The sequence below is a fragment of the Centruroides sculpturatus genome, unplaced genomic scaffold (assembly GCF_000671375.1).
Source record: "Centruroides sculpturatus isolate CEXI.00-Female unplaced genomic scaffold, Cexi_2.0 scaffold62, whole genome shotgun sequence".
Lineage (NCBI taxonomy): Eukaryota > Metazoa > Arthropoda > Arachnida > Scorpiones > Buthidae > Centruroides > Centruroides sculpturatus.
In genome coordinates this window covers 1126435-1138597 of record NW_019384388.1, presented here as the reverse complement: position 1 = coordinate 1138597, position 12163 = coordinate 1126435, and the positions used below count along the sequence as shown (strand labels likewise).

Genomic DNA, 12163 nt, shown 5'->3' with positions numbered 1-12163 from the left:
ATGTGAACTCTACGACGGAAAAGTGACGAATCGAAAGTATCGTAAGCGCTTATTATGATGTATGCACAGGCATACGTGGATTAGAGCGATAGAGAAAAGAGAAAGGGAAGAGCAAAGACGAGCGCTTAAAAAGAAGGATAGGCAGAGTCAGACCCTCAGATGTGCGAGAATTCTCCAACGATAGACATGTACGTGTGCTGATCTTTCTAATTATAAATTGTGAATACGTGTGACTAATATTATTTTCTTTCTTATTTTGTGCATGTTACAAGTTATAAATAAATATAAACGAACAACACTAACTCGATAACATTAAATCTAAATAACAAAATGATTAATTTACTGTGTTTTTGTTATTTATTACTCCTGCGTTTAGGTATCAACGCTAACATGGCTCGATTCAATTTAATGGTTACTTCAGAAACGCTAGAAATGTTCAATGACTACTAGCAAACAGTGGCTGGCACACACTTTGAATTTAATGTTTGTATGATCCAATGTTTTTACTCTTATTAACTGTTTCAGTAGAAATATTAAAGCTGTTGGGTGTATGAAACGCCGATATCAGAAGCTGTAAATCGTGAATGGCAAAATATAAAAGATTTGTGTTGAATGTTTAATTACTACGTTTTAAATTATGACTTAAGCATGATAATAAATTTACTGTAAAATTGTTAAATCCCCNCCCACAATGACGTGACAAATAGAAACAAATGGATAAAATTGTTCCAAAAATAAACATTTATAAAGGGTGGCTGAAAAATCAGTTAACCATTTTAAAGACTAAGATGCCATCATGCTTATTGTATTCAAAAATGTACCGTGTACTTTTATATGTATTGTACTGTATACACATGCTTAACACACGCGCTGCATACTAGATACAGTACGTGTTTAATATGCATTTATAACACACAATTATAATATTAGTCACTCAAATAAATAGATCTTCTAAAAATTTTACTAAGAAAGAATTACATCTAAATTTTAAACAACACCTGTAACTACAGTAAGACCTAATTTAACGTTCCCTTGATTTGCTGATTCGATATAACGCCGTCTGCTCGATATCTGAAATAAGTTCTCAATTTACACTGATTCAAACTATCGCTGAATTGTATTCATTCCTATATAAAACGATTGTTTCCGAACACGAATCAATTATCAAAAGGTGGCAATTCGTTGTAGCGCTGTACTTTCCTTAAATTTATGTTTGTTTCGTGCAATTTTCATGAATGTTATAGGCCAGCAATTCCCAAAGTGTGCGCCGCGGCTTCCTCACAGGGGTGTAGTTAAAAAATATTTTAAAATGTTCATAATTTTACTACCACTTTTAATTTAATTTGATAAGATGTGACTTCTAGAAGACCTGGTGCAAATGCATTGGTATCTGTACTGATAATGCTCTTTAATTTAAAAAATATTGGCTATTTCGCAAACTTTAGTTCTTAGAATTTGCCACAGGGCGCCTTGAGAAAATGTGGATTTAGCAAAGGCGCCGATAATAAAAGAAGTTTGGTTACTTCTGCCACAGGCGATATCGACATCGCTTAGAGTAGAATTAATTGATAAATGCATGAAGGAAGTGTGTGAGAGAAGTTATGGATGAAGGTATTCAAGAATTCTCAACAAGAATAGTCTATCGCTGTATTGTTAGGTTGATAAAATTATCAGCCTAATCAATACAGCAGGACTAGAAGATGTAGACAAGCAGGATAACAAGGAGTTATTGAAGGTTTCAGGTAAGAGTCTTATTAACAATAACCATTAAGAACTGGCACAACAAAGAATTTATGTAGAACTGGTGATTCTGAAAATGAAAAACCTGAAGAATTTCTCTACAGATTTTCTTAGAAAACGTTTGGTAACGATAACCGAAATCGTTAATCAAATTGTAGCGAATGAGCCAGAATATTGAAAGGAGTGCAAAAACAAGACGGGACGTTCAGGATGCAATCTTTTGTTACTGACATTTCCTTAAGGAAAGAAATAAAAAGCGACAAATGAAACTACATGACTTTATCGAAAAAATCAAGAATTTCAGGAAAGTCAAGACGTTCATCACAAAATGTAAACTTCATTTCTGTGTGCATATCTTTATGTGTTTTTAACGAACACTGTTTTACAGATTAATATAAAATTAACATAAAATTAAAGTGAAATCTGTTTGTTTTTTCTGCGCGTTTTTCTTAATATATTTACTCTTTATTAAAATGATCTTGTTTAACGCTGTTTCGTTTAGTACTTTGTCATTTAAAAATGTATACCCGATGCAAAGCTGGTTGTTACTGTACTGATAACTTTCTCTGTAAATAAATTAACGCTGTTTATTTAAATCAAAGATAATCCACTTTTTCATGTATAATCACGGAATATCTGTAATCATTGATTTTCCCTAACATATATTTTGAAGTCGACTTGAAGTAAGTGAACAGAATACAAATGATCCTGTATTAAATTGTTCTGTAAAATGTTTCATATTTTAAAATCTGTTATTGTAATCTAACTGGTTTTCTTTATATAAATTACAGACTGGCTGTGGTCATTTATGATAACAAAATACTGAATTTAATGTTGACGAAAAAACTTCTGACATAAATAAATCTGTCTTCATAATTACAGAACTAATACATTATTCTTTCACTCTAGTTTTAAGAAATTCTTTAACTTATTAAATTAAGTAATTGTTCATAGTGTTTTGAAATCTAGCTCGGAATGATAAAATACTGTTTTTACTGAGTCTCTTTATCTCCGTTTACAGAATTTTGTCGCTATTACTCAACACGCAATTAAGTTAAATATCAGACACTCTTCTATATTAGAAATACTTACATTTTCCTTCCAGATGTTTTATGCTTTTTAACACTCGGCTGAAAATTGTCCACAAAGTGTAAAATATTATTGAAAGGACAGCAATTAATACAAGTAGATAAGGACAGACGATTGCTTGAACAACACACATGCCAACAAGAATTAAGCCTCCCTAAAATTAAAAAAAATATAAATTGCTAATAAATATTTCGAGATCTTAAAACTTAAGTTTTATAAATAAAGTATAAAAAAAATATTTTACAAATATTTAAAAAAGTGATCTCTTTGTTCAAAAATGTATACTGCTGTGTCACAAGTTTGGAACAATTGGTATTATGTAAAACTGTTGTTTTTAGAGGTGACATGGCAAGTAAAAAGCAAAGAACAATTTTAATTATTTTTGTGTTAAAGACCTGCTATCTCTGAAAAGTTTCGAAGTTTTTGGTTTACATTTTTTGGCGATGCAATATCAGTTTTTCGGGACATTTACTGTTTTTTAACAATAAATAAAGAAAAAGAAAGTTAGCTGCATTCAGATCAATGTGTGCCACTAGTTGTAATGTCTAGATGCAATCGTTAAAATCTTTAAAAAGGTCTTACTGTTTTTCAGGTTTCCGGAATAAAAATTATGATATAATTTAAGTACTAAAATCTTTATTCTCACATCTCTAATATATATATAACGAAGGAGAGATATGGCGATCTTTTAAAAAACGACTCTTAAGACAGTTCAGGGAATATTAAAATGCCATGAAATGAAAAAAATTCGGGGAATTGTTTCTGTATGTTTCGATGTGTATGCATGACATTACTTTGTTCATTTTCCTTGAAGCTTAATAACTCTTCTGCTTTTTGTCAGAAATTTTTGAAATTTGCAAGGAGGTTTGTGTATTGAAGGAATGATGCTGCCAATGGCTAAAGTTTGAGGAAGACAACAGATAAAGGGATATCGTGTTTCCTACGTCCAGTAGGCTCGCAACTTAATGAAGAGTTTACTCGTTATTAGCATTTAAAACTTAATATAAATGTAATGCCTATTTACAAAATTAAAATTTTTGCAGTCTTATAATTACAGAAAATATAAAAACTTTTAAAATGACATATTATAACAGAAGGCAAAAGATACAAGTATAGGTGTTGCCGGAAAAGTTAAGTACCCGTTATTGTATTTTTTAGTAATCTCCATACCACCTATAAAAAATAAACCGACAGCAACATAAATACTATGGTTCCAGACTTATGGTATATTTTATATTATACTTCTTACATTAAAAACAGTATTTTAGTCAATATTTCCTAAAAATTGTTTGAGTAAAAACACGATAAAAATTGCATTTACTTAAAAATATATTCCTAGAATCATACAAATCTATTTAAAAAAAATAAATTATTATGAAGAGTGCAACATAGCATTTCTAACTACTAATAGAATGCATATTTTCTGTGTTTACAAAATCGCCAGTTAACGTAGTGTTCAGACAATGCGAAAATCAAGAAAGTTGAAATAGAATGCACTTTAGTATCAATGTGTTTACTTTTACCATCAGCGGTACAGAAAAGTTTTACTGAACTAAGATTGCACTGTTCAATTTATAATTAGAGAAAATGAGATCAAAACATTTTACGATAGTTCAATGTACATGAACGTTCAGTTTTTAGTAACTGTGAGATCTGAATAGTCCCTGGGTCTAAAATTAATAATTATTTAATTATATTAAATATTGTCCTAAAATATTATTTCATTTTGGTGAGAAATTAACGTATTCCCACGTGGGAAAGATAGATAACAGATACTACTTCCTTCGAGGGAAGTTAGTACATCCTCTGTTTTTCCCTTATCCGCTAAAAATCTCGCTCAGATGGGAAATGTCCACCCCTCTTTGATTCCCCTTTCATCCGTTCACATGAAAGAGTTTCTGGCAGATGATTGATCATAAATCATGAGATATAGGGGAAATTTATCAGAATTCGCGGAGTTCATCGACAGACCTGGAAGAGTCAGGACTCCACACATATATTTCTCCTGATGGCCAACGCCCTTAGACGAGTCACATAGAATAATTCCAGAGTTAGCGCTGAGAAGATATACTTTGATTTTGTGCACCTATCGATCTCCCATGGAATGAAGTAAATGAACTTTATCTCTAGAGTATCCCTTGCCTTCAAGAAGAAGACGAACGACAACTAAAACAGGTTGTATGTTTACTAACGATTTTGTGAGCTCTCTCTTTCGATCGTGTAACAATTTAATATAAGTCCATATATCTCTCGACTTATAGGTTGAATTTTGTAGTCATTGTCTCTTACTACCATATATTTGTATTATTTTATTGGTTTACGTTTAATTAAATTCAATCTTGTTTATTTGTTAAAAGAATGTCTCTGAATCAAATCTATAAAATAATCACCTGCGTGTTAGTCCGCGGATCGATTAATTGACAAACTGGTGTCGGGAACCTGACGTAAGGAAGGTGATTTCGCCATCACCAACCTCCACCTTAAAATTCGGCTTAACTAAAGACCCTCCGCCACTCGATTTCCCTAAGATTGGAAAAGGCCGTTCTTGTAGACGACAGAGAACTAGTCCTACCGACTAGCTGCCTAGTAAGTGACACAGGCGTAACAACCTACCCTGTACCCCAGGCTGGATCTTACATAACTTACCGAACTACTGTACCATAATTTAATAATTGTAATTTTTTATTGTCAAAAAATTTTAAATTACTGATTCAAAATCATCACGTTACTTAGCTTGCGTTTAATGTATAAGTATTTTTATTTTATCATGATAAAATATTTCTTAATTTTAAAAATTCCGAAGGACAAATAACTTTTTTTTTTTTTACTTTTTCTGCTCTACAGATGTTCAGAGACTATACATCTACGTAATTCCAAAAAATTCCTGGGATTTCTTGCTTCTCTGGATTCGCTCTTTAGTCCTGTAGAAGATGTAGGTTGACACATTATAATCATTTGTTTTCCCGGCTCTCATTCAAATATTCGACCGAAAAATATACGATTAAACTATTTTCATAATCTGCCGCACGTATTTAAGAGGGATGGTTCGACTTATCAAAGTTATACTATACGTTCTCTGACTACATATTCCATCTAGCACCGATCAGGTGAGAGACACAGCTGCTCTGTAGATGTTCTGTCCTTATACATAAGTGACAGTTGTTACTGTCTCGGATTCAGTAGTACGTGTACAGTGATAGCTGCAGCAAATTTTTTATTACGAAAATATAGTCCAAAATAAAGTGTGAACGATCATTCGAGTTTGGCACGCAAATAAAGAAGACTTTACCGAATTTCATCAAAATGAACGAAGAAACAGGTTGACAAAAACAGTGAAACTGTCTACAACAATGGAAGTTCATATACCTCAAACATTCGCAGAGTTTATAATGAAAGTAGCTTATAGTGCATGTTTCATTTGTTGTATTTGACGTTCTGATATAAAACAGCGTGTCTGAATTTCACAAACATACCTTTGTACATGGCCATCACTTTTCGTGTTCACTACTTTTTATAATTTTATTTTACATAAATATGAATATACAGAATTGAAGAGCAAACGGCTATCCACTTAATTTTCCATTGCGATAGATACACAGACATTAGAAATAGTTTATTTAATTGATGAGTGCGAAAATTATGTAAGAATACATCTAGCCATGCATACCACAGAAACTCGTACAATATACCATTACTTATTATTATTCATTTCCCACAGCAAAGCGCTTGCGGATGCATTCCCAATGGCACATAACAAATATGCATTGTATTGTTCCAGTTGAATTAATTTAGCAGCTATTTCTTTTGTGTTGTGTCTCTTGTTTTTTTAGTGATCGGTTTCTGTTTTGTTTATCATACGCTGTTTCTCATGTTGTCTATATTTTACTTATATGGAATAATATTAAGAAATTTTTAAATTAAAAAAATCTGTCGACTTTCCCGTCGGTCATTTGTCACTGCTTGCCTGGTTGTTCCTTCTTAGTATTCTTGTTTAGTATAAAGTTAAGTTTAATGCTTAAAGCCAACGAAAAGGCTTTAAACTATTACTAAAATAATACAGATACTAATCTAGCAAGCTCTGTAAGAAGCAAAATAATTTAATTGAAACAACACGGAAAAAGAATGAATACAGTAAAATTTAAGTTACTTAAATTATAACTTCCTTAATTCTAACTTAAAACTAGTTATACTAACGTACCCTTTAGTCTGTGTAACTTTTATGTAGCTGCAGTACTTATTTACGATGTATGCTACAATTTAACATTTTTTAGACCCATACGCTCGCACACCAACGATACTTGTAGTAGGAATCAACTTATGTACACCGCTCAAAGGGTTTCTTTTTTTATTTCCTTACCTTTTTCTTCCTCTCCTCTCTTTTCTTCTTTTCTTACGCCGACTAAATACTATGTATACTGTCGGTGTGCTTCGTTAACATAAAGTATTCAAAATGAACTTACCCTTATTAAAATATAAGTAAAGAAAGGAATCAAATCATCCATGCTACCAACATCTTTGGAAAATCGATTCAAGATTTTTCCTGAAAAACATTAAAATGAAAAATATTAATTGAATTAAATAATTATGAAAAACAAATTTCGATATAATTATCATTTATAGGATTATTTCACAGTTTATATCTACAAACAACGTTTTTCGAAATTCTTACAACTAAATTATTTTACATGGTACATCTTTATCCACACAATAATTTAAAGAGTGAAAAATATAGTTATCATAAATTCAATTATTAAAACCAATGGGATCGATATAAATATTAACACACTAAAAATAAAAAAAATTGGATAAAAAAAGTATAATTATACTCTTTCTATTTCCGACTTCGAGGATTCTATGAGCCAAAACACGACAAACAAATGGCAAGGAACAATCACTATTTTATTAATACGAACCAAATCCATTTTGCCATCAGGCCTCTTCGGTGGATAGATCAAGATGTTTTGTTGTTTTTCTTATTCTCAGTTTATATGGAAATTTTAGCTCTATAGGCTTTTTCTCGGATTGACGTTTGTTATTGAATGCTATGCGACCGATGAGCCAGCGTATCCGAACTGCCTAAACGCGCGCGCGGGAAAGAATGCCTTCCGGGAGGACTTTTATGGGGAACTGGCTTCTTATTCAGTCGTTATTGGCAAGGAGAAAACCCGGAAAACCACAAGCAGCCAGCTTGTCCGATCGCGGCGAGAACCCACGACCGAACTTCCCAGTCACCAAGATGTTAATGGCTGGTTACGCTTTATACCCAACATTCGTTCTCAGCGTGCATCAACAATCATTCCAGCATTCAAATTAAGTACATTTACATGTTCGGCGATACAAAAATGTTCTACAATTTTTCTTTCTAAAATATTTTCTATTTTATACAATATTTTAGTATTTATTCTATTTATATTACAGTTAAATTCTCTACAATGTAAAAACCATGCTGATTCCGTTCTTCTCAGTCTAATGGCCGTCTCATGTGAAATTATAAAATTTGTATTTAATAATAATTACTTTTAAATTTCCACAGAGTATTATAGGCAGAAGAAAGGTATCGCCATAGGATCGGTCATAGGACCATAACTTGCTGATATCTATACGAATAAAATAGATGAAATAATTTCGAGTTTAACAGCTATTAAATATTATACAAGATATGTAGATGACATAATAATAGTTTGATGATTCTCAAATAGTTTCATCTAAATATATTGAGGATTATGCAAATGGATTACATGAAAATTTAAAATTTACAAGTGAAGTTGAACAACAAAACGAAATGTTTCTTTTTCAAGAAGAGAGGGGGAAGTTCATTAGTGAGGCAAGAATTAGTATCATTATAGAATAGTTGTTGAATTTCTTAGATGTCAACCATAAAAAGAGAAGAAACAATTGTATCATTTAGTAATTATGAAAAACTATGTAATAATAGTAAAACTATTAACTTTAAATCTTACTGTCCTATAGAAAATAAAAAGAATGTCTTTATTATGGAATTGAGAAAGATATTGAATCGAACAACCCAGCAAGAAAATATAGACATTGAAGTAAAACAATTGTTTAAAAAATTTCTATTAAATGATTATCCGAAGTATATTCTTTGTAATTGGTACAAATTATATTTAAAACGTAGATTTAATGTTAAAAATGACATAGATATTTGTTATGTAAAGTTTCCTTACGTTACTAATATTTTTGAAAAATATAAACAGATATTTAAAGTATTTACTATATGCGTAGTTGCGAATCAAAAGAATAAGATGTCAAACATTATCAACATAGTAAACAGTGAAAATTTGCCGTGACCAATTTAAGAACGGTGGTGTCGTATACAGAATGTCATGTACTTGTGGAAGTCCAAATTATTACATTGGAGAAATTGGGAGAAGATTGGAGTTGAGAATAAAGGAACATGAGGAGGCCATTAGACTGAGAAGAACGGAATGAACATGGTTTTTACATTGTAGAGAATTTAACTGTAATATAAATAGAAAAAATACTAAATTATTGTATAAAATAGAAAATAATTTAGAAAGAAAAATTGTAGAACATTTTTGTATCGCCGAACATGTAAATGTACTTAATTTGAATGCTGAAATGATTGTTGATGCATGCTGGAAACGACTGTTGGGTATAAAGCGTAACCAGCGATTCACATCTTGATGTATCCACTAAGGAGGCTTGATGACGAAATGTATTTGGATCGTATTAATAAAATAATCAGTTCTTTGCCATTTGTTTGTCGTGTTTTGGCTCATAGAATCCTCGAAGTCAGAAATAGAAAGAATGTAATTTTACTTTTTTTAAACTTAAAATTTTTTATTATTAGTGTGTTATGATTTTCATAGTATGAGGCTACTTGATTTTTCTAAATTAACAACTATATTTACTTTTAATTATCGGTAGGCATTGTGCAATATGATGTGTTCGTTGTCCGAACTGTTCGGATAACGAACATCTCTCAGAACAAGCATAAGATTAAGCGACGTAAAATATTGAATCCGATTGGTCTTCTAGCAACAACTCGAAATTTTTTGGAGCGCGGAAAACGTCAACATCGGCGCTCAATTTGTTATATACTGCTCGGATTGTATTTCTCTATACTTTGAAACTTTCCCTTCTAATTCCAGCCTTATAATTTTCTGACAGAAACAATTCTTTTGTAGTATTCGCGAGACTGTCGGGCGGGTACTCGTTAAGTTTTGCGTAGGTATTTATTTTCGAAAGGTGAGAGTATAATAGCAAAGGTAGAAAGAGGGTGGGTAGATGTTTGATGTTGCTGAGCAATATGGCTTGAGCAGGTTTACAAAAGGCTTCAGTTCAATCTTATCTATGAAAGATAGTGTACAAGCAAGTCTTCTTGCTTGTACACTATCTTTCATAGATAAGATTGAAGCAGCTATCTGAAGATTGAAGCAGATATCTGAAGCAGCTAAAGAAGTAACAAAAATCACATATGAGACGAAAAGAACATTGAAAAACTCAAAATGGAACCTGAAACTGATCTGACGACAGAAGCACTTCAATAACACTTCAACGAAGAACACGAAGAAACTCGGCAAGATATGTTTTCTTCTGAAAAAGAAAATTAATGCCGATATCTGCTATTAAACAAATTTTGAAGAAGTGAGGGGATGTCAGAACAACGGTCTTACAATAGCATTCAAATCTAGTTGAGGTTACTATTCTTGTCGATCTCCACAATTATAATGCTATTAAAATTAAAATTTTTTGTTATAGCGGTTAATTACTTCTGAAAAATCACGAAGAAGAGAGAAAAGCAATCGACATTAGACAGATTCATTAACCCCCACAAATGGAAAAAAAACATGACTAATAAAAATTCAATATTGTGTATATATGTATTTTTATTATTATATATAACTAAACGAATGTATATATATTTCTTATTTTTTGGGTCTCCGGAACAAATTAATCAAACTCCCATAAAAACGTATGGTAAATCGATAATCGGTTAACGAACAATTAAAGTAGCGAACAGTCTTGGAACGGAGTATGTTCGTTAACCAATCACGCACTGTACTTAACTGTTCATATTACAGTATAGTAATTTTATGATTGTACTGTATAATATGATATATGATAACTACGGATGCTGTATAAAACTTATAACGAATGTCTGTGATACAATGGACGAGAGTATAGACAGCATCCGTAGTTACGTAACGCTATCGAAAAATTTCTTTCGGTATTTTATTAGAAACTCTTTAACTTAACAATAAATTAACTAAAACATTATACGTACCAACGGGATTGTTATCCAAAAATGCTATCGGAGTTCGAATGATACAACGAAACATATTGTTGTGAAGTTTGAAAGAAGCAATTGTAAAAAATTTGTATAACAATAATCCTGAAGGTAACGAAGTAAGAAATACAGCACATATCAATCCTACATAAACATACATGTCATAATATTTACTATAGTAAAAATTATTGTTTTTAAATTCGTTAAAAAAACTTTTATTAGATATCATATTTTCGAGATTCTCTTCGTTTTGGCTATAGATTCTAATATCTTTCAGCCTGAAAATATAAAAAGTAAATTAAAATTTCTGGCATTTTTTATATGTGTTTGATAGTAAAATACAACTAATCTATTTTAGGCCATTAAGTAAAAGTAATACAGTACATATAAATAATGTTGAAATCTATTAAATAATAAAGAAACAGGTAGTCAGAATACAACTGTATATATACAGGTAACCCCCGTATAACACGGTAGTTATGTTCCAAAAAATTGCCGTGTTATGCGAATCCGTGTTATACGAAACAAAGAACTAATACGAAAAGGAGGGTTAGGTTCCATAAATTAAAAAACATGCTACTATATTTTCATAATTAAGTTAAATATCTTTATTTAAATTTTCTTAAGTGATACATATTAATATAAACAATGTTTTCTTTGTCATCACTAAAAGCACTATTAACCGAGAGCGTTTTATTTTTGACAAGTTATCGTTATCCTCCCAGCATTTTTCTGCATTATTTTCAGATTCATGCTTTACCTTTTGCAAAAAGTGTATATAATTTTAGTTTGCTTGCTTCTAGTTAAAAGATCTTTATAAATTTCCTTATATGGTGCTAAGCACTTATGGAATAAAAAAAAAACATCTGGCAACAACAGAAGCAGAAGCGTCGAGATCTGGCAAAATTGAAGCAATTTTCGCGAAGGACCGTGTGTATGGAGATAAGAAAAAAAAATTTACACACTGAAGTACTAATAGTTCACGAAAATAATAATTTTCGTGAACTATTAGTACTTAAGTATGTAAAAATTTATTACATTTCATGTTGTACGAGGGTTTTA

General features: G+C 31.2%; 1 protein-coding gene across 1 annotated transcript in view; it reads right to left on the bottom strand.

The window, feature by feature from the left end:
• The window catches only part of LOC111618166 (multidrug resistance-associated protein 4-like), a 45274-nt gene that overhangs the window by 25853 nt on the left and 7258 nt on the right, over positions 1–12163 (bottom strand). Inside the window, exons 5-7 of the mRNA XM_023359628.1 lie at positions 11099–11379; positions 7290–7369; positions 2833–2983 (exon numbers count right to left, since the gene is read on the bottom strand). Of these exons, the coding sequence (XP_023215396.1) occupies positions 2833–2983; positions 7290–7369; positions 11099–11379 (512 nt within the window). The remainder of the gene's footprint in view (positions 1–2832; positions 2984–7289; positions 7370–11098; positions 11380–12163) is intronic.